Genomic DNA, 27,738 nt, shown 5'->3' on the forward strand with positions numbered 1-27,738 from the left:
CGATGACCAAGACAACCGAAACACCACGACCATCCCCGGCTCAAATGTCCTATTATGTACTTTCGTGTGCGACATGCTCATGTGTACTTATGCTGCAAATGCATGATGATGCGACGCCCACATGATCCGATGCCGATGCCGATGCCCACTCCCCGCAGGATAATAAACGTCGTCCGGCAGTCGAGCGACCAGGATTTCATGCCAGGTACATGCACTCGATGATCATGCATGTGCTTCTGGAAAACCGGCATTTGCGAGGGCACTGCTGCGCTGTACCGAGCAGCTGCTGTACGACGAACCGAACGCTGTGACCTTGCTCAACTGGCATACATTCAGACTTCGTAAGACGTACTGCATACATATTGACATGGCCTATGTACAAAAAACCATCCCACACATCTCCCACCCAATCTCCATCAAAATCCCTCACAACTTCACCCCCGCCTTCCTCATCTTCTCCTTCTCCTGATCCCTCATCAACCTCCTCAAAATCTTCCCACTCGGGCTCTTCGGCACCACCTCGATAAACTCCACCCCACCCCTCAACCACTTGTAATTGCTCTTATGCTTTTCCACATGCTCCTTGATACTCTTCGCAATCTCGTCATCGCTCCCCTTTGCATTCGGAGTCTTGACGACAAACGCCTTGGGGACTTCACCCTCGCGCTCGGCCGGGATGCCGATGACCACCGTGTCGTTGACGGCCGGGTGGGTCAACAAGTGAGCTTCCAGCTCGGCGGGCGCGACCTGGTGGCCCTTGCACTTGATGAGTTCCTTGATTCGGTCCGTGATGAAGATGTGTTCGTGGCCTTGGGGAGACTTGGAGACGACGGCTTCGTCGCCTGTTCGCATATATCTGCCATCTGGCTCGTCGAGGAAGGTCTCCTTGTTCGCCTTTTCGTTGTTCAGGTAGCCCAGGACGACGGCTGGTCCCTTGACCCAAAGCTCGCCGGGTTGATCATAGCCGGTGATCTCATTGCCTTCCACAGTCACCAACCTCGCGGAAATGCCGGGAAGCAGAGAGCCGGAACTGCCAAACCAGATGTCGTGCGGCATGGTGCTGCACACCACCGTCGCCGTCTCGGTCATGCCATATCCTTGGCGGACAGCCCATTTCGGGTACATCTTGCTCAGATCATCGGCCGTCTCTTTCCCCAATGGCGCGGCGCCAGTGAAAGCGCCCCGCACGGACGACAGGTCGTATTTCGCGCATATCTCCCGCGCTTTGGTGATGTGGATGATCATAGGCGGCACGAGGTAGAGCATGTGGATCTTGTAGTCCTGGATCGCTTGGAGAAGCCAGTTGAAGTCGTATTTCGGGAGGACAATAACACCATCGCCGCGGTAAGGTCCCACGTGTGCGATGACGATGAGGCCGTAGATGTGCGACATGGGAAGGAGGCCGAGGCAGTTCTCTGTGTAGTGCGTGTCCCCCGTCTGCTTGATCATCGCCTGGCGATCGAGTTCTTCGTGCGTGTTGATTTGAAGGGTGTTGGCGATGACGTTGTAGTGAGAGATCATGACTCCCTTGGGTAGGCCTGATGTGCCGCTGCTGTAGCAGAGGAAGGCACAGCGTTTCTTGCCGTCGCCTTGAGCCCAGCTTTCATCCGCGGGCTTGATCGGGTCGAGGGTGGAGCCGAGCTTGACCAAGTCCTCAATCGTCTTGTGGCCGGGATTTTTGGCGTCACCTTCGATCTGCTTGGGAAGAGGCATGACATAGATCTTATCGTTGCTGAGGCCGGCTTTCTTCATGCCGTCCTTTGTGGTATCCAACAACGGCAAGCAGGTGAAAATGGCTTTCGCGCCAGAGTCCCGCAGCTGGTATTCCAACTCAGATCCATTGTACGCTGCATTGGCGCAGGTGAGGATGCCGCCAATTCGGTGCACTGCCCATCCGAGAGTCAAGTAGTCGATGGAATTCAACGAGAAGATGCCAATGACTTTATCCCATTCCGAGCCCTCATTTGGCTTGAATCCAAACTCCTTGCACAATGCTCTGGAGAGGTGATCGACTCGCTCTTTCATCTCCAAGGCGGAGAACTGTCGCCCGGTCAGGGCGCAGGTGAAGGGTGGTTTGGAGTAGCCAAGCGGGTAGCGGCCATATTGCTCGTCGAACATGAAGCGGCCGATGGAGATGGAGTCCGGAATCGTGGGGAGCGGAGGAACCCATGATGGGGCGGTAAATGGCATCGTGGTGAGGTGGTGGTGGTGATGTGTATCTATATGGAGGAGGTTGCTCTTGCTGTTGTGTAGTTAGGTGACCTCACACGATGCTCGTTCGAGCTGTGAGTAAGAGGTATAGCCGAGGGATAGAGCTTGGATGTGGTATATGGATATGGATAGATGAAGCAAAAGAAAGATGTAACCAAAGACTTACTCTCGTGACGGTGATGGAGGATCGACACCAGCAGCTTCATCCTACCGCGGCTATCGATCAGGTCACAGTGGTGTAGATCTATTCTAGTCAGCGGGATCGGAGAGCGGCAGGGACAGATCACACAAGATATTACTTCACCTCTTCTTCCAACAAGGGCAAGCACCAAACACCATATTCGTGTCTTTCTGTCGACCTCGCCTTCATTCGAACCACTGTACCCGCAGTCCCAGTCCAGCACGCGATGTGGAGAGCAACACGACTCCGCTTGAATTGGACCGTGGAGATATTCTATCTCGCGGCCGAGATTCACCCACGGCGAGATTCACTGACCTGTCCACTCAGCCCCTGGACAAACAACACCAATGCATCTTGTCATTCAAAGCGACTGTCCACTCTGCCGGATTCTCGACCTCCCGCACAATGCGATTCATCTTCATCCTTCTCCACAATCCGCTGCACACCAAAAGCACAAACTCCTTTCCCAAAAGCAAAAACGCCATTGTCCTTTCGAGCCCATGGACCGTGGTATCGACCGCAGCAGTCGATCAGTGTCAATCCACGAGTCTCAGCTTGCTTTCAATTCCCGTCGCTCTCGTCTTCTTCCTTCCCAAAAATCTCCTGTTTCTCTTCGGTCCCTCCATTCCTTCCCTCCATTTCTTCCAATTGCTTGCTCTTTCTCCTAGTGCGGATTAGGCCTCCGACAAGCACAGAACTCTTGGCCTTTGTACTCTTCGAGACAATTCCAGCAAAAGTTGATCTGGCACACGTAGCAGATCATCGAAGGGCACCCTCCATTCTTCTCAATCGCCTTGCCGCATTTCGGATTCGGGCACTTCTTCGTCTCCATGCGGATCAACTCCAACGTCTGGTCTTCCTCCTCCACTCTTCCCTTCACTCTCTCCTGGTACTCGGCGCACTTCTCTCCCTCGTGCCATGGCCGATCGCAAACCACGCACGCCACGGCGCCGCACTTGACACACACGCACTTGTCTTCCACTCCATGCGGCTCGACCGCGTAGCCGAACCACTTCTTTCCGAAGCGCGACTTCTTTTTCGGTGAGGGGATGCGCTTCGCTTCGTGAGATTGCCCGGCGTCGCAGGCGGTGTTGAGGCACCAGCGCCAGTTGGGCGTGGAGTCACCAATATGGCGGCGCTCGAGTTCGTCGAATCTGGAGTTTGTCAGTATGCTTCATTTCTCTCTCTCTCTCTCTCTCTCGCAAATGCAGCCATGTGATGGTAACAACATACCGCTTGAACACCTTGTCAGTGCCCGCGATCCGCACGTCGAAGCTCTTCATCACTTTCTCGCACTCAGGGCAGCGAATACCCAAGACCGTCTTCTCTTCTTCGTCCTCTTCCTCGTCTTCCTCCTCCTCTTCTCCGCCATCCTCTTTCTCTTTCTGCTTATCGCCCGGAACAACGACCGTCTTCCCCTGCTCCACCTGCGCCTGGACCCACTTGCGCAGACATACAGTGCAGGTGTTGATGAGGTGTTGGCACTCGATCGATGGGTTGCTGTTGGGGAAGGCCTTTGCGGCACGGCGGCTGAGGCAGGAGGTGCACTGGTAGGTGTCGGGTTTGGTCTTGACTTTCTTGGTCGGCGGTGGTTCGCTTCCTCCGGCCGTAGGCTTCGTGGCTCGGCGCGTATCGTTTGGCTTACTGCATTTGCGGTAGATTGCTGGACGGCTGCGAGCCATCGTTCTGGTTGTAGCGAGCGGGTTCGACGGGAAGTGTTGGTGGATGTTTGTTGACAGAAGATCGTGGAGCGGGGCGGGGGCTTGGATGCAGTTTTGTTCTGGGAGAAGCGGGCGCGCCTTGAGCGCGACTCTCAGACGCGCACTGGTGGGGTGTCGGGCGAAGTGAATGTTTGGAGATTCATGAGATCTTCGAGCTTCAGCACCGGACACCGGGTTGAGTGGCGTGGTGTGTCGTTCATGGGCGAGGTTTGAGGTGCATCGAGTGGAGCGAAGTCACCTGAACGCTTCCATTCTTCGACGAGTCGTGGTGAAGTTCATTTCTCTTTCCGTGGGAGTCACCAGAAATGTCAACAAACGACGTAACTGGCAACATGAACAAATCAACCTCAGGCCTAAATCGCTTCCCAGCACGGAAGATGCACGAAGGGCACGCGAGAAACGATTCGGAGTTCCCGGGCTACGACTTGTTGTTCGCAATGTTGCGCTATACAACACCAGACGCGAGACACGATCTGGGCTCCTTCCCGATCAGCAAGACGAATGCCAAGAGACATGTGAAAGTCGGCTTGCACGAAACGAATTTCTGTTCGCTTCACGAAAAACCATCACGACGTACCACAATGATTAATTTGATGCTCGTTGTATACGGGTAGGATCTGCTTGCTGCTAATTTCTGCTGTTGTTACTGCTGCTGGAATTCGGTTCGGTGTTATTTGCAACTGGAAGATGTCCTACAGCCCAGTATGCCAAATCTTCTTGTGTCCACTCTTGTCTTGTTCGTGCTTTTTTTTTTGTATCCGTTTTCCGTGCTTTTTCTGTCGTGGTTGCTTGCCAACTGATCGCATCGTGGCGATCGTGCGGTGTGGTAAAGGCACCTGAATGCCTCATGCCCGCGTAGCTCGCTCTTTCCTTTCGTGGTTCGTTGGCTTCCCTCCGCTGACGTTGCGAACTTGAAGAGTCTGTCACTTCACTTCGCCTGCTTCCTTCCAACTCCATCTCATCATTTTTCTTCGTCCGATCCTTCCACTCTCCCATATCACACCAACTCAACTCTCTCAAATGCCAGCCTTCCTCATCTCCGTCCGCATCTGATGCATCTGCCTCATCATTTCCTTCATGACCTCCTCTTGCCTGTCGATGACGTTCTTCAACATGTCCATGCCCGCTTCCAATGTTCCTTCTTCAGCAACGTTTGGAGCATCCTCCATTGGGGTGGCGGGTGAGGCCACAATCGGAGCGACGGCTGATGCTACGGTCGGAGCAGCAGTTGGAGCAGCAGTCGGAGCAGCAGTTGGAGCAGCAGGTGGAGTAGCAGTCGAAGCGGCATTTGGAGCAGTAGTTGTAGCAGTAGTCGTAGCAGTAGTCGAAGCAGCTGTTGGCGTAGTAGTCGGAGCAACTGTTGGAGCGACAGGAGAAGTGGCTGAAGCAGCTGTCGGAGCAACTGGAGAAGTAGCCGGAGATGGTACCAGCACCGTGCCGAAAGCCGGACCCGCGAGGCCGGAAAGATCAGGCGTAAGTAGATCCTTGGAGCGCAGGCTCTCCGGGGTGATGTCTTTGCTGAGGAGGTCAAGAACTGGCTCTTCGTCGTCCTTCACTTTTGGCACGGCGGTTGATGTCGATTTGTCGGAAGTAGGAGACTCATCCAGACCAGCCTTCAACTCGATCGGCCAGTCATTCTTCTCGCGCAATTGCTTCGCCGAAGAAGTTGAACGACGGTGATCTTTCCTCGGTGTGGCTTTGCGACCTTGACGGACTGCAACAGGAGATTCGTGAGGCGAGGACATGGCATGCACAGATTCGGCGTTCACAGATCGGGTGTTCACGGACTGAGCGTCCACGGACTGGGCGTCCGCGGGCTGGGCGGTCACAGATGGAGTCTTCACAGATTGCTGGCTGCCGCGCCGACGAGATGTCACGGGGCGAGGGGATTCTGACTTACCGAATGGGAGGTCCGTCTTCTTCAATCTTGCCATACGCTGGTCCCACTGCGCCTGCTCTGTCGGCGATTCGTCGATGTCGATGGATACGAGGCGCTGGTCGAGGCGTCGGTTGTGGGATGCTGCCTTCGCCACCAGCTTCTCGAGAGCAGCCTCGCGGGATTTGGCGGTGGCCAAGGCGTTTCCAATCGGGTCGTCGCTTGAGAGACCGTCGTCCAGCTCAGCAGCGGGAGATGCTGGGATCGCGGAGCGAGGTCTGGGTTTGGCAGGGTCGACATCGATGCCGCTGTCATATTGCATGCCGCGGGTAGGAGACGTCTGCTTGCTGGTATCGCCTCCACCTGACTGCTTGGTGAGGACTGGTGCTGATCGCATGTGCAGTTGAGCAGCATACAGCCTCTGCTCGAAAGACCACTGCATGAATTTGATTAGCTTGAAAGATCCGATTCAACGTTCTCGACGATGCTCACCCCATCCTTCTTGACAGCCTTCGACTCATCCGTACTTCCTGCTTGCTTGTCGGAGGCTGGTGAGGTATTTCCGCTGATCGGGAGAGGTAGCTTGCTAGCATCCTCCTCGCCCTCCGGCAAGGCGCAGGGGATCCGCGAGAACGGCGGCGTCTTGCATTTGCCAGCATAGACATCACCATCTGCGGGGAACAACCAGTCGAGGTCCGGAGGGTTTTTGTCCCAGTCGTGCAGCTCGTACCACTCCGCAGCACTAATGTTCGGTCCCTTTGGTGGACGCGCACAAGTCATGATCGGTAAATGATGCCATTTCGACTTCTTCTTCGCACCACGCTTCTGGAGGCCCTCCGGAGGAACGTAGGTCTGCGCGCCCATGATTTGAAGTCCTTCTGCGTTGTAGAGAATGTTTCCATAGGGCCCGGGAGGTGATGGACGTGGTGAGGTCGGTGCTGGCATTGCTGTCTGCAAAACGGCCCATGGACGCGGTCGAGGAGCAGGAGGCGGTGGACGCTTCGGAATGCCTTCACAGATTTGAAGCTTGCCGTCCGACGAAAGCTGCGAGAATATCACAGGACCACGAGATGGAAATTCCTCTGCTCCAAGCTCTGGTTCAGGCTCTGGTACAAGCTCTGGAGTCTGTACACGCGGCGAGGGCTCGGGAGAAGATTTCGCTGCTGGCTCAGGGGTCGAAGGTTGCGCAGGTGGTGAAGCTGGGACCTGTGCAGGTGGTGAAGGCTGTGAAAAATGCGCAGGCTGTGAGAGTCCGAGTAGCAGTGCAAGCGTTGTGGGGTCTGAAAAGTCTGATTTCCGTACAGGTGGTGAGGTCTCGGGAATCTGTGCAGACGATGGAGTCTCTGAACCTTGCGCAGGTGCTGGAGACTCAGAACGCTGCACAACCGATGCAGGCTGTGGGAGCTGTGCAGTTGCTGAAAGCTCTGTATCTTGCGAAGGTGCTAGAGACTCGGATGGCTGCACGACCGATGAAGGTTCTGGAAGCTGTACAGGTAGGTGAGGCTCCGAAAGCTGAGCAGGTGATGAAGGCTCTGCATCCTTCGTCGTTGCTGGCGACTCGGAACGCTGCATGAATGATGAAGACTCTGGTAGCTGAACAGGTGGGTAAGGCTCCGAAAGCTGTGCAGGCGATGAAGGCTCTGGAAGCGCTGTGGGTGGGTAAGGCTCCGAAAGTGCAGGTGATGGAGGCTCTGGAAGCTGCATGGGTGGGTGAGGCTCTGAAAGCTGTGCAAGCGGCGAAGGCTCCGTAAGCTGTGCTGGTAGCAAAGAAATTGGAGGCTGCTCAGGAAGTTCAGTCTCTGAAAGCTGTGCAGGTGGTGAGAGTCTCGCAGGTCGCGCAGGTCGCACGGGCGGCGAAGGCGGTGGACGCAGTGGAGATGGCTGCGCGCTGGCCTGCGACATTGGAGAGCCGATGAAAGCCAATCTACCGCGGGCAGTGTCGTCGTCACCATCACTGTCGCTGTCATCGTCAAACATCAACTCGAGCTGGTTGTACATCGCGCTCAACTCGCGGGGTCCTCGTGTCGTAGTGGTGGTTGAGCCTATGAAGGGGCTGATCTGGTACTGCTGCGTCGCTGGAATGCTCTTGGTAGGCGTCAGTTCCTCCTCCTCGTCTTCTTTCTTCTCCTCGCGCGGTGGATCGCCGGCAGGCTCTGGGTAGATGAATGCCGAAGCACCCGTGTCCGATTCGATCGTGTCCATGCTGTAACGTCTCTGGCGTAGTGGCTCAGCTGCCAAGCGTGGTGGCTCAGCTGACAAGAACTCCTCCATGGCCGGAGTGTTTCTCCACTCAGGCGAGTAGACACTAGGACTGTACTCAATGTTTGGAGTGCCGCCACGATTGGTCTCTGAAGGCAGACTGAAGCCTTCCAGGCCAAGGCCAGAAATGCGTGACTTCATATCGGCGAAATCAGTGGCGTCCATGGCGTCTGGAACGACCGATGCACGGAGAGAGTGGGTGCTGGGCTGAGTGACGAGTCTCGGGATAGCACGTTGTGCGTATGTGCCGCCTTTGCTGGGACTCTGATCATCGACGCTGAGGAAGCCGACTGAGCGTGAAGGTGTCTCAGATGTGGAGGGACTGATGTTTGTGTGCTCGCCTGACTTTTTTTTGCCATCAGGAGGAGTGTCTTTGGACGGTGGTGTGGGTGGGCTGGTATGGTCGATGTACTTGAGGCTGCGTGAGCGCACGATCGAAGTGAAGGGCGCGTCCGGTGGCTTGCGTCCGAGAGAAGCTGCGGCTCCGGCGGGAACCTTGGGAGGAGAGCCGTCGTCGAAGTCTCTAGCACGCGTAAATGCGGCGGTGTCGTCCTCGTCGGCCGATCTGTGTTTGCGAGAGAAAAAGCCCGTGTTTTTCGTGCGGAGGCGAGAAGGAGCCGTGAAGCCGACCCGGGGTGACATGAGGATAGCGCTGGCCTTCGGAGCCATGTGAGCCGGTGCTGGTGCGCTCATCATGTATGATGGTGACGGTTCAGGGGTATTGCTGCGACGACCAGAAATGCCCATACGCTGGAGAAAGGTCTTCTTCGTGGTGGCTGGTGTGATAGATCCCTCAGTGCGAATGACAGTCTCATCTGACTGAGAGGCTTCGGAGAGACGTCTCTTGATGCCTTCCCTCACTCGCTCAGCGCGAATATTGTACTCGTCCTCTTCCACCATGACCAGAGAACTGGTTCGAGGCGGTGGGATGAGATCGCCGTACTCCGTGAATGACTCTGCCAAGGTGCGTTCTTCATGACGGCGCTCGACTTCTTGCCGCATGGTGGGCACATGTGTCGAGTTGGGTGTCGGTGCGAGTCTCAATTCAGGAGAATTGTTCAGAGACTTCGTTTCTCCCCGCCGCGGTGACGACCGCCGCAGTTTCGGCGGCGACGGAACCATCATGCCTGCGTTCAGGAACGGCGACATGGTCGTGCAGTTCGAATCACGCTGGCTGTCGTGCTGGTCGTTCTGCATGTGTGGTGGTGTTGGTGAAGAAAATTTCTCCGTTTGTTGTTGTGAGGACATTGTGTTGTTTGTCGCCAAGTCGAGCTCCGGAAGCTTCTTCGAAATGTCGTAGAGGTCGAAGCTCGGGCGGAACGCCGGGTGCACCATCGTCGGCGGGGTGTTCTTACGCCGCTGAAACTCTTGCTGATAGAACGCGTTACTCGCCAGCTTGTGTCGGTGCGTTCGAAGTGCGCTCTCTGCGAGGAAGTTTCTGTTGCTACGGTTAGAGTTAATGTGAAGAGCCTCGTCGGCGGCGTCCGCGCGCGGATCGGTCATCGCTGCGTTTGTGGGGTTGGTGGTTGGTGGTGAGGAAACGTACGGCGCGGTGACGGCGGAGGCGGAAATAGTCGGCTCGTCCTCGGGCATCTCTGGGATGTCCGGGAGCGGGGCCCAGTTACTGCTACTCATTGTCAGTTGGTTCGCTTCCTTTCGGAAGCAGCAAACAGAGCGGCGCGGCAGGCAAGACGTTGGTGTAGTCGGAGATGAGGTTGCAGACATATCGAAACATGTCGACATTGGCTCGCTGGCCATGTGAGGCATCATCACCCTCCAGCCACAATAGCGCGCGCGCGAGTGAATGAACTTACCAAATCGGGAAGGAGCAATCTCTTGGCTGCGAGAGTTCATCTTGCAACGCACGGCATTAGCCACAGATGCCAGTCATGTGTCCTGGAGAGACTCTGCTGTGGCGTTGGGGACGTCTTCCGTCTTGAAGTGGGCGTCCGTGGTGCAGTTGTGAAGCATTGGCCTGGCCGGTGACGAGGCTCGACCTCTCTCAAAGGTGCGGGCAACGAGTTTTGCTCACCGCAGTTCTGCATATTCCTTCTCTTCGCAAATGTGCATCTCGGTCCAAGGATTAAACCCGCACACTGTAGATACGGACCAGAACATACGGAACAGAACTCGAGGTCATGAGGCCATACTTGTAGCCACGATCTGCCCGGAGCCTGCGCTGTCGGTGTTAGAAGTCAGAATCGGACGTTGTTACCAGACTCCAGACGAAGACGCTCCACAATGAACTGACCACGATCGAAACATCGAGGCAACGATCAAGGAACCGATTGAATCATCGTTGAATTCTTTCCCTTCGGCATCTCTATCCTTGCCAAATATCATCTTTCTTCCTCGCTGAAGTTCATCCTCCTCATCATGATGCTCCTCAACAAAAGCCAGAGGAGCAAGAACAGCGGATCAAATGAGACATGGGAAAAGGGATGAGAAGAAAATGGTATGATACGCCCCTTCTGTAAGATCCTGAAGCAACGCAAAACACAGAAGCGTTCGCAGCGCCGTCTTTCCCTTCCAAGCGGAATAACGCCCAATCTCGCAAGCCGAAAGTCGCAGCGCATTTCTTGGTATCCGCAATCGAGGGTCGATCTGGTCAAAGCAAGCACGATCACAACTACAGCAGTATGCAGCCTTTGCCCTTTCCTACATTTCCAAACCACGTCAGCATATATAGACACATATTAGGGATGATCTCGACTCACGCTTCGTCTTCTTAACCTGCGGCGGCTCCAACGCAGCCACAATCGCCTCATCAAAGACATCCTTCAACTTGAACTGCGTCAACGCCGAGCACTCCACGTACTTGACGGCACCCAACTCCTTGGCCATCTTCTCGCCGTCCTCCTTCCGCACCGGCTGCATCTTCTGCTTGGCCAATTTCTCACGCACGGAGCCATCGTCGCGCAAATCTGTCTGCGTGCCAACGATCAGGCAGGGAACGCCCGGGCAGTGGTGATGCACTTCAGGGAACCACTTTTCCCGGACGTTTTCGAATGAGGCGGGCGAGGTGACGGAGAAGCAGACTAGGAAGACGTCGGTTTGCGGGTAGGAGAGAGGTCGTAGGCGGTCGTAATCTTCTTGTCCGGCGGTATCGAAGAGGCCAAGCGTGTACGGTTCGTCGCCGATCCTGGAAAAAAGTCAGAGGGAATGCTGCATGGAGTGCAGGATATTGGAATTCGCGTACATCACCGTCACCGCGTAGTTGTCAAACACCGTCGGAACATACTCCGAAGGGAACTTGTTGGTCGTGTAACTTATGAGAAGACATGTCTTGCCCACAGCACCGTCACCGACCACCACACATCTGCGAGTGAACTGTTAGCCGTTGTCTCATGACCACCTCCTCCTCCGATCGAAGCGCTACTTCATGCCCGACTTCTGCGCGCGCGCGGCTCTCTTGCTGGAATGGTGCATGAAAGCCCATCGCTATCCCGCGCGTATTCAACATGCCAGAAACCGCACGCCATAGAGCAGAGTAGCGTCGTTGCTTACGCCGATCAAGATCTGCCAGTCGAGCTGTCTCCTCCGAAGCAGAAAGGATTTATGGGGAGATGTCATACTTTATAGTAGCGACCACCATTCTGGCTGATCTTTCAATGCTCTAATATGCCTCCTTCAATGCGTAATCCTCAGCTCTTGTGTTCTGAACACGTCGTGCAATTTCCCTACCCTGTGCGCGCTTCGGTGCTGCAGCTAAAATGTACGAGCAAATCGGCCTTTGAACAGCGCGTCTTGGTCCGCTGATGGTTCTATCGGGGTCCGAATGGTCGTGTATGATATTGCGGGTCTGATCGAGCTTCGCAGAGTCGGAATGTAGTCGTGGAGCGGTGTCGAGCAAAGTCGGAAAGCTATGCGCGCGTGGCTAGGGCTGCTTGTATCGGTGCGACGTGTTGCAACGACAAGCGAGCGAATTGACGAGAGCGTGAAGTCGGGAGGACAGGCAGCGTGTGTATTGGCGTGTCTTGCGATCGGAGGAGGAGAATTCCACGTGCAAGCAACGAACAGCTCTGAACACGACCAGTGGGATCTGTCACAAAGCTCAGGATCTCACCCCAAAAGTGATGGGCGAGCGCGGACGCGGGAGGGTGGAGTAGGTGATGAGAGCGTGGGAAAACGGTGGTATTCCGTCGCTGGCGATGAGAATGTGGAGGTGCTGTCCAGAATCGAGCTTGGCTACTAGTGTGGTCGCGTAGCAAGTGCTCTGAATGATGGGATCGGAGAGAGGTGGAGTGGAGAAGGAAGTTCGGGGGCGGTGGGAGTCGTGGAGGGTCCCTGATTTCTGCTGCTAGAACTATGCCGTCTGCCGGACTCGGAAGCTTTGCGCGAAGTATGCTTGCTGACACGAGTCACAACAATTATAACTTGGATTCGGGACGAGTCGTAGTCGTTAATATAACGAGGACAATTATTGATGAGCGGTCGTCGTTCCGTAGAAGTGGGCGGCAGAGAGATCACAGAGACATCCACCAAATCCTTCTGTTCCTCCCTGCATAGGCGTAGAATAAGTGCCGGCGACTGTGATGGGGCTAGAATGTGCTCTGTCTCACTCCTGCGCAGCTCAGCACGCGCCGAAAAATCGACAGACAGCTCACAGCTGATGGGACCCTTGAGAAGAGCACGGTGACGGGCTGGATTGTCCCGCGTGTGAGCAAGTAGAGCTCGCGTTAGATGCAGTGTGAAGGGCGATGTGTCGTCGTCGTCGTCAGCGGTCGCAGGCGAGGACAGGGATATCTGAAGAATTTTGCGTTGTCCTTTCACGTGGTGTGAAAGCACACCTCAAGAACAAAGGCGTGAGTGGCGTCAACGCCTCGTCTGCGTTCGAACGACAACTCGTACAAACACATTTACCAGAGACATCGCTTGGGACGCCTGGTGACATTGATCACGTCCTGGACTTTGAATGCAGCGACCACCGCAGCTCGTTTTCTCTCGGAACATTCGGTGAAATATGCGCATTTCGCAGGGTATCTAGAAATATGCCTCACTCAGAGGTCTTCGTTGTGTATCAATGCCCAACCAAGGCCCATGTCTCCTCCAAAATGCAACCAATGACGCCCAGATGCTCCCTTCCCCAGACCAAGTCGTCTATATGCAAGCCAACCCATCCCATCGCTGGTCGTATCTCTCGTATCATCATCATCACTTGTGCGCCGTTCCCAAAATGCAGTTTAATGCAGCTTCCTTACGAATCCCTTCTCTCTGCCGCGTCGAGCAACCGACTTCGAGAGTTCTGTGGTCTTAAACCCAGCACGTCTTCATCATCACCACTGTCCTCGCCGGCGCTCAATAGCCTCGTGTTTGAAGGACCCGCCACGACTACTCCGTCGCCATGATCGACTCTATCCTGCGATGCGCCAATCACAACGCCCTTGACACCCTGGTCAATCTCATCTAACTTGTAGTCCGTCATCATCAGACTCAGTATCACGCACGGCAGCGCCACGCACACTGCCACGCTGAGGATTTTTGTCATCGTCTCCTGATACGCGCGGTTGATGGCAATTCTCGTGGGACTTCCCATCGGCCAGCCTCCGGAAGCGAGGGAGATGTTGCCGTAGATCTCAGCCGCTTGGTCGGCCGTTTCAGGAGGCAGGTACAGCGCCAGTCTTTTGGGAACACTATTCGTCCAAATGGCGCCTGAGATGCCCGAGCCGACGGCGCCGCCGATTTCGAGAACAGTCAAGAAAAGCGCCGTGGCGGCCGCGACTTCTGAGTGGGAAGCCGAAGCCTGCACGCCGAGCTGTGCGGGTACGTGAGTGAGGCTACCGCCCACGCCGAGGAAGACCTGCGTCCAGACGATGGTGGTGGCAGTCGAGGTTTCAGTGCGGTAGTGCAACATTAGACCCAGGCCAATGACATACAGGACTGTGCCGGCGACCATGAATTTCTTGTACTGTTTCGTGTATTTGATGGCAAAGGAGACGAGGATGGAGGTGATGGTCGAGGTAAATGTGAAGGTTTGGACAATTTGGCCGGCTTGCGTGAGGGGTAGATCTTTGACCACGAGGAGGTAGGATTGGAAGTAGGGGTATACGGATAGGTAGAATGCCATAAAATAAAAGAATGAGAGTCCGAGGCCGCAGGTGATGGTCTTGTTCTTCCAGAACGCCCTCGGAAAGAATGCTCGTGGGGCGAGAGTCTTGCTGCGTTCCCAGAATGGGATCGCAACGAGACAAGCGACCCCCACTATAAGCATAGAGATGAGGTTCGGGTTGGTCCAGCCAGCCTTTGACGCAAGGGTCAATGGGATAAGGATGAGTGAGAAGGCCACACTGATCAAGATCAAGCCGAAAAGATCCAGCTCGAACCAGACGTTCTTGATGATTCCCCACGCACTCTTTCCTGCGAAGGGCGACTCAGGTAGGATGCCTCGCAATGCAGCCTTGCGCTGGTTGATGACAAGGGCGAGAGCGAGTGGAAGGAAGGCCACAGGAAGGATGATGGACCAGATGCCGTATCCCCATCGCCAGTTGAGGTTCTTCAGAATCCGTTCCGCAAGGGCCGGTCCTATCCAGACGTTGATCAGGAAAGGTATCGAAGGTATCGTTGAGCATAACGCTCGGTTGACTAGGTCGCTGGTATCGGCGATGAAAATCTGAATCAGGATTTGTACTCCAGTCGATCCGGTAGAGTAGAACACTTGTGCCGCTGCGTAGGTGTTGACACTATTCGAAGCCGCTTGCTGGATGAAGCCAACTGCATAAAAGCAAATCGAAAGGCTAAAAGCTTCGAATCGGCCAAAGACATCTGCGATTTTCGACATCGGCGGTTTCGCAATCGACAAGACGACGCCTTGTACCACCATGACCGTCGATACCAGCGAATGTGCTTTGAATGCGCTCGTTGCGAAGATGGTGAGGTTTCCCGTTGTCTGGCCTTCCAATGACGTTGCATACGCCAGCAGGGCGATTCCCAGGTACGCGACATACAAGCCCGTCTTGGACCAGGTCGACGAGATGGCCTCCAGACGTTTGACGCCCGCCTGAGCGGACTCATGACTTCGCTCCGACATGAACGATGCTCGTCGTTCGATTTCCGGGTCCCGTTCCAGACTGCCGTTGCTCTGCTCGCGTTTGTCGATGAATGTGGCGTTGCGGTCCGTCACCGACCGGCCCCTCGCAGCGAGGTCTGATCGCATGTCATCGTCAGCGTCGCTCGTCGCACCGACAGTCCCGTACGACTGCATGGCGACGGCATGGAAAGACAATAGAGATTCGAGGAGGAAATGCGAATGTGAAGGTGTCAAGGCAGAGCTTAGATCGGGCTGATTGATAAGATAAAGAGGGGGCGTGCCGGTTAAGCACTAAAATGGTGGGAAAAAAGTGTGGAGCAAACCAAACCCCGGCCGCGGTGTGACAAAGGCGGCACCGAGAAAAGGCAAAAGCAAAGGTGGGATGGAGTAGGTAAGGTGTGTGTGAGAGCCGAAGCGGAGAATGGCGGCTCACCTGGTTATCTACGCCCTGGAAGGAGAGTGCTCCTGGTGGCGCAGTTTGCTGATGATGATGATTGCTCTGCACCTGGCGACGTGGACGATGCCCTGTGACACGACACGCGCCTTCGGTGAAGAACGCGGTGACCAGCCAGTGGGACAGCGATGTGTGAAACCAGGGCAAGGATGGATGAGGTGAGGCGCGTAGCGAGCCCCCGTTCAGAAGATACAAGGTGAGTGGGAGGTGGAGACAAGTTGTTGGACAGCGAAGCGAGATCGGCCTCGTGTCAGCTGAGAGTCGGCGTGGGATGGACCGTCCAGCAGGGCATGCTATATCAGCATCGTACGACACATTCGGCGACGACTCTGCCTGGACCATGTTCATTATTACACGGACTACCTTCCTGAGGCTCACCTCAAGTCCAAGCCTTCAGGGACGGGAAGCTCTTTCAAAGAATCGTCATAGACGCTCAGGTAATAAGGTACGTGCTCAACCACAGCTGACACGCGTGGGCGGGAAGATCGTCCGTATAACCTTATCTGTGGCCCGATATCCCACGCGATGCTCCGGGGCATGGTCACGTTGCTGGGCTGACAAGAAAGCGCAGTTGTGCTGTAGGCTGTATTCTCACTTTCGGCCAGAACTCGCACGAGCGCTGTCATACTCGTATTCAATAGACATCACCAGCCTGATGCTCTCTGCTACCAACCAAGTCTATCCAGTACAGCGCTCCCAAGGCTCACGATATTCCAATCCCATCCCCTTGAAGACCCTCCTCTCCGCCTCCCTCATCGTCTTGGCTCTTCCCTGCTCAGCTTTCACTCCCTCCCATTCAAAGAACCCTTCAATGTCCACCACCTCTCCATTCCCTCGATCTCTCACGCCAGAACTATCGAATTTCCAACCCTTCTCATGTTTGACATACCGCCGCAGATCCCTCTCAAATGTTGTGCCTCCACTCCAGCCGAGGACCGCGCAGCCGACTGATCTCCACGGCGCGACGATGATGTCTACCCGCCGATGGATGTTAGGATTCTTGGCCTGCGGGTCCTCGGCAAGGTCTTTGTCTCTTGTCGGCCAGGTTGGGTCCTGCCACACCACCAGCGCTTTGTCCAAAGTATCGAAGCCATGGCCACCGCCATCGGTGCGGAAAGGGAGCGGCTTCTGCTCTCGCTTGGTCCCGCTGAGGGAGATGGTCAGAGTATGCGTGATCCATTCTTCTTCCTCCAGGCTGGCGACAAGATCGGTAACGAGATCAAGCGTTTTGCTCTCGTCTGGATGGCTGAGAATTAAATCGACGTCTCCGCAGGCCTCCTTACCGCGACGATACCCTCCGACTATCATGGTCTGAATGCCATCATCGCGGACTCTGACGGCATGTTCACGGATGACCTCGCAAATGGATTCGACCTCAACTCGTGGAATGAGGTCCAAGAATTCGTCGTAGAACTTCACACCAATCTGTTGAACACGCGAGAGATAGCTCCAGCCAAACTCGATCAAGTCGTCGCGATCCGTCCAGCCTTTGTTGTAGTAAAGGTCTCTGGCGGTGGTCACGCCAACACCCCATATATCGTAGAAGCCGTTGAGGATCTTCAAGTCTTGATTGCTTTCCAACTCCTCCACAGCCTGGATTCTACCAGTATTCTGCCATTCAACGTAGAGATTTGCAATCTTGTGGTCACAGCCAGGTAAAGCCAGGATCTCTCGTGGATTGCTGATCTTGTGGTTGTAGGCCGCCAGTGCAGCGATGGAAGTGCTGTACGCTCGAACACCAATCTCGTCGTTTGTCAACAGCCTCCCGAGCTTGATCTGCTTTAGCAGTGCGATGAAGGGATCGTTCGGATTCGTTTTCGGAGTCAGTCTCTGGCAAGCGTACTTAACGCCTGCTTTGACCCACTCCGGCATCTCCGGTAGATCGCTCGACACTCCGCCGTCGTGCTCGGTGGTCGTCTCATGAAGTAGATGCGCATACTCGGTTTTTGTTCCATGGCCGGCCTCCCAACTTGCAGGGTTAGCAGAAGGTGTGCTGATCCCAAACTTGCGCTTCCCGAAGCGGTCAACCTTGGAACCGGAGGCCGGTGCGTCTTCCTTTGCCCGCTCCAGGATGCCGCGGCCGGATTTAGGCGTAATGACAGACTCGGATTGAGAGAGCGTGACATTGCTTATCGAGCTTGGTGTCAAGGCCGGTACATTGGTCGCGGAAGGGATCTGTTTCTCCACGACACGGCCACGATATGTAACGTACTCATTCAACGACTGCGTGGAGCCGCGCTGTTGAGAATCGGTGAACCACTCGAGCTTGACCACAGTGACCATACGTTCTGCCTTCTGTTCCTGCGATTCTGAATCATGTGTAGCCTGCGATTGCTTGGGGATATGCTTGAAGACTTTTGACGCTGTGGCTGATCGTTGCGTTGTGGAATCCGCCTCTCCCTCAGAGGCTGTACTTGAATCATCAATTGTGATCGTGTTCTTCTCAGACACTTTGGCTTCTTCTGGATCGCTGCGCTTCCGTTTCCTTGTTCTTACGGCAAGAGATGCATCGGGATGGCGCTCCTTTGCAGGTTCGGATGTCACGTCTTTAGTCCAAAGGCCTTTCCTACGCAGATCAAGTTGGATGCGCCCCTTCTTCGTTGCTTTGCTCAGTACAAGCTCTGCTTCCTGGATGTCATACGTCAAAGCGGCGCCTGCATTAGCAAGCTCATATTCGAACTTGTGAAGACCGTCCGTATCCAAGTGAGTGGCGGAAACAAATATTGGTGGGTATATGCTGAGATCCAATGATGCCGGCTCGGCTTTGCTGTCTGCCATGGCCGTGTCCAAGAATGTTTCAAACCGTGAAGACGCACCCGCGCAATCAAATCATCCTATGTTGTGGGCAATGAGCATCAATGGCTGGCAAATATCCGATGGCTGCTTCGATGTAAACCATAAAAAGCAGCGATGCGTTTGGTGGTCATGTTCGCTGGAAGCTGCACAATATGTGTTTGGCTGCTGATAAATTCCAAAGAACTGTGATATGTTGCCGACGATGAGGTGTGCTTTGTTCAAGCAAGAGGCGAATGATGCTTGGACTGGTTGTCGTTCGTGCAACGACGGAAGGGCACGGACCACATCACCACTTTCTCTCTGACGGCTGCTGCACTTTCATTCTCCTTCACAACGACATATCTCGCATCGTTTCTGCTCGTGCGCACTCGTTGCTCAGTTGAGATGTCTCCAGACAGAGGATCATATTTGCCATCATGACCTCCTCCTTCGTGCCTCGCGCCGTCTTTCCGACTCTCGATTCGCTTCCACGATCCTACTATCTGGGCCATCATGCGGCAGGACTCGCAAAGATGAAAACGATGCTCGGCCAGATAGACCTCGTCGTCGAGTGTCGCGACTACCGCATACCATTGACCTCAAGAAACCCGATGTTTGAAAACAGTCTGGGCGGGAGGGAACGCATGATCATCTACACGAAAAAGGATTTGGGAAGCAAAGGAGCTGGCATGGAAGACACAAAGGTACATCGGTTCAGATCTGTATGATTGCAGACATGGCTCCAACAGGATGCTGATGTAAGTAGAGGCACAATTTGATACAACAATGGCACTCTCCATCTCAAGTCATTTTCTCGGATCATAAGAATCAAAAGGACGTACGGTACATTCTTGACGCGATCAAAGAGCGCAGTCGTCTCCGCGGAGGTCTGACAGGAGCACACATGATGGTGGTGGGCATGCCGAATGTGGGCAAGTCTTCCTTGCTCAATGCTCTCCGCAAGGAGGGTGTAGGAAAGGGAAAAGCAGCGTATACTGGAGCGCAACCTGGCATCACTCGCAAGATTGGTACAGGAGTGAAGATTGTGGACGGTGACAACGATGGTGGCGCGGGAGGAGTATATCTACTGGACACACCGGGAGTCTTCATGCCGTACGTTCCCGATGCCGATGCGATGTTGAAGCTCGCCCTGTGTGGAAGTGTGAAGGATACCGTGATCCCAGCCTTCAATTTAGCAGACTATCTGCTCTTCCACGTCAACCTCGTGGATCCAAAGGTCTACTCTGAATATACGGCACCTACGAACGATGCCATGGTACTGTTGGATGCGATGGCTAGGAAAACCGGGAGGTTGCAGAAGGGCGGGGTGCCGGATTTGGAGAGCACGGCGTTGTGGATGATACAGCGGTGGCGGACTGGGCATTTTGGGGCCTTCCTGTTGGACGAGGTGTCGGAGGAGTCGTTGCAGAGGTATAGCATGGGCTCATCGGGGCTACCGAGTTTGAATCAGGCAAGGAAGGCAGGCAAAGAGGCGTCGAGGGCTAGGCAGAAGGCGAGACGCGCGGGTAATGCAGAGTGATCACTTGACTCGATAGACTGCGCGACGGTATCATGATCGAGGACGGAAAGTACTCCAAAGGGAGGAGAAGCGTATAACGCGACTCTCGAAAGGCCTTAGCAGATCGCGTCTCATCATTGCAAAGGCTGAATCACTTTTGGCACTCGGCAAGCACCTGCCAAATTTTAGTGGGTCCCAGCTGCCTCCACCTTTCAATGCCGGTCACCGAGCTTCACGTTCACATCTGCGGGCCACTCACGTCTTGAGCGCAAAGGGCCTCTCCGACAGAGCGACCATTCGCCATGTCAGAAGTGTACGTGATTCCGTGGCCTACGTTTCATGGACAAAGCTGACCCTGCCGCCGCAGACTCGCCTCTGCCGTTATTGTACCTAGTGCAACAGAACTGGAAGCACCCGACACGAGTATTGAACAGAATGGATTGAAGCGCCGGCAGTCAGAAACGTCAGAGACGGAGAACAAGCGACAGCGGACGGGTAAGAGCCCACCTCCAGCATCAGAAGAGAACGCAGACACCAAGACCTCCGACTCGACGGTCCAGATCGACAGCCCCAGCACCAATCCCAGCACAAATGTCAACGGCGATGATACCCAAAAGCCAGACGCAAGCAGAGAAGAACGCCGCAAGAGCAGTGTCGCCGGTGACAAGCAACGCAGTAAACGTTTGTTTGGCGCACTGCTGGGCAACCTGAATCAGCCCAGGGACAGAACTTCGAAGAGGAGGGCGGAAATCGAGCAACGAAGAAAGGCTGAGCTCGAGAAACAGGATAATGAACGCCTCGAGGACAAGCAGAGACGTCTCGCGAGGCTTGCGGTACATCGAAAGAAAGAGCAGGTCAATGTCGACGAGCACAACGTGAGTTCACGGTGCGCGGAATGGACATGAGGCTTGGAGGCTGACCGGACACAGATGCATACTCGACATAAGAATCTCTTGAACTCTGCCAACATGTTACGGACCAAAGTCGAACCTCGACTGGTAGGTCCAGAGGCGTTTGATGGGTAACCAGGGCTGACAACTTGCAGTATTATCGTCCATGGGACCTGCTTTCAGACGATGAAGATACCATCGCACAGCAAGTCAGCGATGCACGCGAGCAAATTGACAAAGAGGTTGCAGACTTTGCACGCGAGAAAGAAGAGCGCTTAGCAGCGATTCGAGATCCTAGAGGTAATGCGCGATCATAGCACCGCTCTCTCTTTGAACGTCAGACTGACAATATTTTCAAGACGCACCTACTCAAGCCGATGCTGCGCCAGGCGCTGATATTGAAGCAATGGACACCGACACTAACAAGGACTCGCAACCTCATTCGACCAATCAAGAGTCCTCTACATCCGCCGCCGGAGGTGAAGCGGGCAAAGCAAACGACGCTGATGAGGCTATGCAAGACTCAACTTCGAAAGAAGCTGATGCCGAAGCCCGTGATGAGTCCGAGAAGCCAGCAGAGACTACGACAGGGACGATTGAGGACGCGCAAAAGACAGCCGCCGAAATTGAGGCGAAACGAGTGGAAGCAGAAGATGAGGGGGATCTTGTTGTGGAAGGAGACGGGGAAGATACTGTCATCTACTAATGTACGGATCAACTTCGTTGGACGACGAGACAACGCCCACGGTTTGTCTATAAGGCGACTTGAACGAGGCGGCATGTGGCACGGCATGCCTTTTGGAACGAGTAGGAAAGAATCTGCCTCGAGAATGACAAGTCGGATTGAGCAGTGAGAACGGAACACCGTCTTCCTCTTTACAACGACGGCTATTTGGCTGGCAAGGTAACTTTACCTGTACTCATACATGTACGCTTATTTGACCGGCCCAGACAATGTATCTGTACGCCTGCTTGGCCGCTGTGCTAAGTAACCTGTACACTTACCTGACCGTCCTACTGAGTTCACTTGCATCGGTAGCTGCAGGTGTTCCTGTACGCCTATTTGCCAGGTCTGCTATAGCAATTTTGCGGTCCAAAAATGGACCGACAGTTACAATTTGGTCTTCCCACCGAGAACGACGCCTTCGATCCAATCCTTGATCAGAGCATTTGTCTGGACCGGAGTGTGCCACAGCGCCCAGTGCCCAGCAGGGACCTCTCCGCGAGTGAGGTTAGGGATATGTCGCTCCATGCCCAACGTCAGCTCTCGTGTGAGAATGCCGTCTTTCGTCGCGAAGATGTACAGCGTTGGCTGTTTGATCGTCTTCCTTGCGCTTTCCGGCATTTCCTGCTCGTCCTCCCAGTTCACCTTTCGAGTTCTGTACCAGTTGAGTGGTCCGTTCATGCCGTTCCTCATGAATTCCTGGACGTAGAAGTCCAGCTCCTATGGTAACATTAGCTTCAGAACTACCAGGAGGTCTCAAGAATGGTCATCCGTGGACTCACCTCGTCACTCAACAACGGCGTCATGGCAATCTCGAACTTGTCGTCGAACAAGCCAAGATCAACGCCTTTCTCTGCAGTCATGAACTTCCTCCCTTCGGGCGTCCTGCCGCCGTACATCCCCAGCAGAAACTTCCTCACCTCCTTCTCCGTCCTCACAGTCTTCTCAACCCTGTGATCGTCGCTCCCGAACTGCAACTGATACCCAAACTGCGGCACTGGTCCATTCGTCAGCGTCTCCGTCGACGTATACTTTGAAGTAGGCTGAGCGAAAGCAGTGCAGACGGAGAAGACGTGAGTCACCAACTCCGGACACCACTGTGCAACGCGGTAAACCGCCATACCGCCCCAATCATGTCCACCGATGATGATACGAGGGATGCTGAGCTGGGAACACAAAGCGGTGATAGCGAGGGCATGGGCTTTGAAGCCAAAGTCCCTGAGGTCGTTGGAGGTCTGGGAGCGGCCATAGCCCATGCAGTCAAGGGCGATGCATCGGAATCCAAGCGACGTGAGCAATGGGATCTGATAGCGCCAGGCGAGGGAGATGTCTGGAAAGCCGTGGATGAGGAAGGCGGTGCCTTTGTGAGGGCCCACGGCGGGAGAGTCGAGGTAGTCTGATAGGACGTCAGTACTTAATACTAAGGTGTTGTGGTGAAAAATTGGCTTGGGTGTTCCTCGTTCACTCACGGAATCTCTTGCCGTTTAGCACGGCGTAGCAGCTCTTCGCCCGGTCATCGTTGGGCTTAAGCTTGTCGACTGTGATTTCTCCGAGCTTCTCAACTACGTCGCCCATTGTCTTTGATTACAACGATCAAGGATAGTTCGGGAATGTATTGTTGTAAGAATATAGCTGTTGAAGTAAGCGTGGAGCTGTGGACTGTGGTATAGAATAGCTCAGGACCCAGGTCTTCGGAAGCCTCGGTTGGACATCCCATGCGTGAGAATATTGACTCGCATTCGGATACACTGAGAGAAATTGCGAATAAACAAGAAATATTTCTTTGTCAACAAGGCACGAAGCCAGGTTTCGAAAGAGAAGGCTTCTCGTGCGAGGGTGTTTACTTTGCAAATGGAGCTGACTTTTGGTATCAAAGAAATGCCAGACAAGCTGATGTAGTGGAACAAGGGTGTTGAAAACATGGAGCCTCCTCGTGTCCTTCTATGTTGGTGGCATCGTATATGTGTCTGAGAATGCCCTCGATCACAAGACTTCAATCTTTGCAGCTTGAGCCCAGTCCGTTGAGCCACGAACACTCTCCTGCCGAATCCTGAAGAGCTCGTCTATAAACGCTGGAACAAATGTTCCCGGGCCTTTGACATCCTCCCGTACTGCTGCACGTTCCGCGGCGATCTCATACATTAGAATCGCGCATACTGCAGCCAGTAGCTTGTCTTCTCTCTCCGCCGCCAATACACTCGCAATGGTCGTTCCAAGTGTACATCCACTCCCTGTAATTTCGCCCAGATACTCGTGGCCATTGCTGATCGTGACAGTCCGCTCACCATCGGAGATCACGTCCGTGCTGCCCGTCATGAGGATGATGTTATGTTCCCGCAGAGCAGTGGCTTTGACCAGAGTGACTCTTTCATCGAGCGACAGCTGCGACGCTCCAGAGTCCACGCCATGCTGCTTCACGCCCGCTGAGCCGGCTACCGTTCGAATCTCGCCTTCATTTCCCTTGATCACATCAAAGTAACCTCCCGCCATCAAGGCTTTCACTCCATCCCTTCGCTGCTGCGTAGCTCCAGCCCCAACAGGATCGAAAAGTACAGGGCCACCAATGGCATTGTATGCTGCAAGAGACTTCAGATGGTTCGCTCGAATCTCAGGCGTCGTGGTGCCCATGTTGATGACCAAACTTCCGCCCAGAGCTGCAAGATCGCCGGCTTCGAGGCCATTGTTTGACATGATAGGCGATGATCCGATGGCAAGGGCAACGTTGGCTGCAAAGTTCTGGACGACCAGGTTGGTCATGTTGTGGCAAAGAGGCTTCTTCTCGGCCATGCGTCTGATGATGCCGGGTACTTTTGAGATGATGTCTTGTTGCGAGAGCTTGGGTTTGGTGGAAGAGATAGCGAATGGCGGAGGCTGGTGGACCAATTCTCGAATCTTGCTCGCGGCTTCTTTTGCGTTGTCTGATGCGATGATGGCACTGACAACAGCCACTCCGTCGAGCTTCTTCTGCGGCGAGGCGCTTTGATAGAGGACTCGCTGAAGGTTTGAGGCGTTGATACCACCAATGCAGACAGTCTTGACATCCAGCTTCTTGGCGGCTAGCGAGGTGAGGACTTGTTGAACGCCAGCAGTCCCGATGATCGACTTTGTGTTTTCCTTCGTGGGAGTGGCATAGACTGTTCCGATGCCTAAGTAGTCTGCTCCAGCTGTTGCCGCAATCAGAGCCTCCTCTTCTCTGTTCGCTGTCACACCAATTATTGCATCCGGACCAAGCAGCTTACGGGCTGTCTGCAGATCTATGTCATCTTGGCCGACATGGACACCTTCGACACCAGCAGCAAGGGCCACGTCCACGCGGTCATTGATAAGCAGTGGCACGCCAGCCGCCTTTGTGATCTTGTGCAGTTCTTTGGCTATCCGCACGAGGTCGGCCGTGTCAGATGTCTTGTCACGGTATTGGACGATTGTCACACCGCCATCGACGGCGGCTTGAACTACTGTCAGCAGATCTTTGTCTCCGAGTATTGCCGGTGTAGAGTCCGTCACCAGGTATACTGAGTAGTCGACTGCCATGTTTGCTGTGGTATTAATGACTGAGAAGTAAGAGAGAAGATGAAGTCATCGAGAGGACACCATGCCATGAAAACTTTACCTGTGTATTCATGCTTGGCCGAACACCCAGCACAGCGTCGATTCTCATGGAACGACGACAGCACATAAACCATAGCATGATCTCGTAGCAATCATTGAGCTGACCGAATGCGCGTCAAATGATGCATGTCTGGCACGAGCATTCTTGTTGGAGTGACACGGCCGACGATCCGGCTCCGCACGCCATCGCACGGCCTGCGGCAGATTGAAACAAAGGCAGTCGTAAGCCATCAATATTTGCCGAAAGGACAAACCTGCGCATGAAATGAACGCAAACGGGCCGCGGAGAATCAATGGGCAAATGATGGTGGGAAGATGGCGGCGTGATGACTGTTCCAGTTTGCCTGGCCTGAGGTGGTGGATCCTGACCACAATTTCGCTCTCTTCTTTCTTTCTCCTCCCCTCCAACAACACTCTCACCACTACCAACCACTCTCACACACCTGCAACCACCAAACCTTTAGGCCTTCACGACCGCCGTCGGCAAACCACTCACGCCTCGATCATCGCACAGCTACAGGCGTCCACACCACGCCGCCGCCGTCCTCCACTACGACCCTCGAGGCATCACCATTCCGCCCTCTCAGCTCAGAATATCGGACAGAGTTTATGCATCCCGCTCACACGAACGCCGCTTTCACAGCAGACCTGCCTCCGGCGCAGCACCCCAGTCGTATAAAGCATAAACGGCACCAGCGCAACACTGGTTGAACATTGCCCGAAATAGCCACTTGCCGACAAAAGTCAACTACGACAACCAAGCCAAAACCGCCAAAACGGACAAATACACCACAGCAAACACATTGGTGTGCTGCATGTCTTTGCTAGCCCCTATACAGAGATCTCTTCTGCAGTAGTCCCCTCCGCCACCATCAGCCGCCCTCGCAGCAGTCACCCTACCTCAATACCGCAATCATGGGTTCCGTCAATATCCGTCGCGATGTCCAGGACCCTTTCTACCGCTACAAGATGGAGCGCATCCAGTCCAAGGTCGAAGGAAAGGGTAACGGCATCAAGACCGTCATCGTCAACTTGAGCAACGTCGCTCAGCAGCTCGCCCGCCCACCAAACTACGTGATCAAGTACTTTGGCTTCGAGCTGGGTGCTCAGACAAACATCGATCCCAAAGACGACCGCTGGATCATCAACGGCGCTCACGAAGCGAGCAAGCTTCAGGACTACCTCGATGGCTTCATCAACAAGTTCGTGCTCTGCAAGGAGTGCAAGAACCCTGAGACTGTGGTCAGTGTCAAGGATGGAGACATTTTGATGGACTGCAAGGCTTGCGGAAAGATCACTACTGCCGATCCTCGTCACAAGCTCGCCTCCTTCATCTTGAAGAACGCTCCCAAGAAGGGCAAGAAGGACAAGTCTACCAAAAAGGCCGATCGTAAGGCTCGCAAGGAGGCCGAGAAGAACGGCACACTCGATGACGATGAGACCAACGGTCACCCAAGCCCAGGCGACAGCGGCTCTGATGTCGCTGACGAGAATGGCGATGTCGGAAACGACGCTGGCAGCGACGATGAACTCACTCGTAAGATCAACGCCGGAGCCAAGGAGCTTAACGAGCCCGAGGTCAAGGACAAGGAAGTGCAGTGGTCTGTCGACATGTCTGAGGAGGCCATCAAGGCACGCGCCAAGGCTCTTCCCGACGATCTCAAGGCCAGCTTGGTCCTCGAGGACGGTGATGAAGACGGAGAAGGCGGCAACGTCTACGACGAATTCGGCAAGTGGATCGAGGCTCAAGCTCAGGAGGCCGGTGACGCCACCAAAGTCAAGGATGTCGATATCTACCTCAAGGCCAAGGAGCTCGGTATTGAGTCCAAACACCGCACGCTCACCGTGCTCGCTCAGACCGTGTTCACGGACAGCATGCCCAAGGAAATCGACGCCCGCGCTGCCATGCTGAAGAAGCTCATCACCTCGGAGAAACACGAGAAGGCCTTCCTCGGCGGTATCGAGCGCTTCGTTGGTATCGACAAGCCCAACCTCATTCCCATGGTCAGCGCCATCCTGCTCAAGGTGTATGAGAATGACCTCGTTTCTGAGGAGATCCTCACCGCCTGGGGTGGCAAGGCCAGCAAGAAGTACGTCGACATCTCCACGTCTCGCAAGGTGCGCAAGAGCGCTGAGAAGTTCATCGAGTGGCTCGAGACTGCCGAGAGTGACGAGGATGATGACGAGGACGACGAGTAGAGAAATTGCCATGTTGCTTGTTCGCTGCGGAGAGATCTTGTTCGGACGGCGACATTGGAAGAACGCGGCGTGTGTGCTAAGACCAAATTGTTGATGTCTCCTCTCTTGGTTTCTGCTTTGCTTTGAGATTTCGCCAGTAGTCTTCGTTTGAAGATGCAGATAATAGTGCTCTCTACTCAATACATCGCTCCTCGTCCTGCCGATTTCCTCTACCTACTCTAAAATCGGCGAGCATCTCATCCCTGGCCTTCCAATAAGTCCGTGTCGAAGCCTGAGGCATGAAACTTCTCGCT

General features: G+C 54.5%; 9 protein-coding genes across 9 annotated transcripts; 2 read left to right on the top strand and 7 right to left on the bottom strand.

Annotated features, from left to right (window-relative positions):
• Positions 1-426: 426 nt before the first annotated feature.
• On the bottom strand, positions 427-2,318 carry MYCGRDRAFT_69852 (uncharacterized protein; the record flags this gene model as incomplete). The annotated part of the gene is made up of 2 exons (XM_003854365.1): positions 427-894; positions 940-2,318. 2 exons carry the CDS (start codon positions 2,188-2,190, stop codon positions 427-429), a joined length of 1,719 nt encoding a protein of 572 aa, XP_003854413.1.
• Positions 2,319-3,056: 738 nt separating this feature from the next.
• Positions 3,057-4,074, bottom strand: MYCGRDRAFT_91727 (uncharacterized protein; the record flags this gene model as incomplete). The annotated part of the gene is made up of 2 exons (XM_003854364.1): positions 3,057-3,546; positions 3,626-4,074. 2 exons carry the CDS (start codon positions 4,072-4,074, stop codon positions 3,057-3,059), a joined length of 939 nt encoding a protein of 312 aa, XP_003854412.1.
• A 6,850-nt stretch (positions 4,075-10,924) lies between these two features.
• On the bottom strand, positions 10,925-12,635 carry MgCdc42 (uncharacterized protein; the record flags this gene model as incomplete). The annotated part of the gene is made up of 4 exons (XM_003854363.1): positions 10,925-11,390; positions 11,448-11,567; positions 11,824-11,876; positions 11,933-12,635. The coding sequence occupies 3 exons, from the start codon at positions 11,841-11,843 to the stop codon at positions 10,925-10,927; spliced, it is 606 nt and encodes a 201-aa protein (XP_003854411.1).
• Positions 12,636-13,445: 810 nt separating this feature from the next.
• Mfs21 (putative siderophore-dependent iron transporter) lies at positions 13,446-15,401 on the bottom strand (the record flags this gene model as incomplete). Its single annotated transcript, XM_003854362.1, has 1 exon — positions 13,446-15,401. The coding sequence occupies one exon, from the start codon at positions 15,399-15,401 to the stop codon at positions 13,446-13,448; it is 1,956 nt and encodes a 651-aa protein (XP_003854410.1).
• Positions 15,402-16,407: 1,006 nt separating this feature from the next.
• On the bottom strand, positions 16,408-18,685 carry POLX2 (DNA polymerase beta-like protein; the record flags this gene model as incomplete). Its single annotated transcript, XM_003854361.1, has 2 exons — positions 16,408-17,832; positions 17,920-18,685. 2 exons carry the CDS (start codon positions 18,505-18,507, stop codon positions 16,408-16,410), a joined length of 2,013 nt encoding a protein of 670 aa, XP_003854409.1.
• A 256-nt stretch (positions 18,686-18,941) lies between these two features.
• MYCGRDRAFT_85206 (uncharacterized protein) lies at positions 18,942-20,044 on the top strand (the record flags this gene model as incomplete). Its single annotated transcript, XM_003853793.1, has 2 exons — positions 18,942-19,208; positions 19,271-20,044. The coding sequence occupies 2 exons, from the start codon at positions 18,942-18,944 to the stop codon at positions 20,042-20,044; spliced, it is 1,041 nt and encodes a 346-aa protein (XP_003853841.1).
• A 1,980-nt stretch (positions 20,045-22,024) lies between these two features.
• On the bottom strand, positions 22,025-23,234 carry MYCGRDRAFT_69862 (uncharacterized protein; the record flags this gene model as incomplete). Its single annotated transcript, XM_003854360.1, has 3 exons — positions 22,025-22,357; positions 22,420-23,033; positions 23,107-23,234. 3 exons carry the CDS (start codon positions 23,210-23,212, stop codon positions 22,025-22,027), a joined length of 1,053 nt encoding a protein of 350 aa, XP_003854408.1.
• A 386-nt stretch (positions 23,235-23,620) lies between these two features.
• MYCGRDRAFT_69865 (uncharacterized protein) lies at positions 23,621-25,168 on the bottom strand (the record flags this gene model as incomplete). The annotated part of the gene is made up of 1 exon (XM_003854359.1): positions 23,621-25,168. The coding sequence occupies one exon, from the start codon at positions 25,166-25,168 to the stop codon at positions 23,621-23,623; it is 1,548 nt and encodes a 515-aa protein (XP_003854407.1).
• Positions 25,169-25,666: 498 nt separating this feature from the next.
• MYCGRDRAFT_108627 (uncharacterized protein) lies at positions 25,667-27,647 on the top strand (the record flags this gene model as incomplete). Its single annotated transcript, XM_003853794.1, has 1 exon — positions 25,667-27,647. The coding sequence occupies one exon, from the start codon at positions 26,162-26,164 to the stop codon at positions 27,443-27,445; it is 1,284 nt and encodes a 427-aa protein (XP_003853842.1).
• Positions 27,648-27,738: the final 91 nt, after the last annotated feature.

This window comes from Zymoseptoria tritici, chromosome 3 (assembly GCF_000219625.1).
Source record: "Zymoseptoria tritici IPO323 chromosome 3, whole genome shotgun sequence".
Taxonomy (NCBI): Eukaryota; Fungi; Ascomycota; class Dothideomycetes; order Mycosphaerellales; family Mycosphaerellaceae; genus Zymoseptoria; species Zymoseptoria tritici.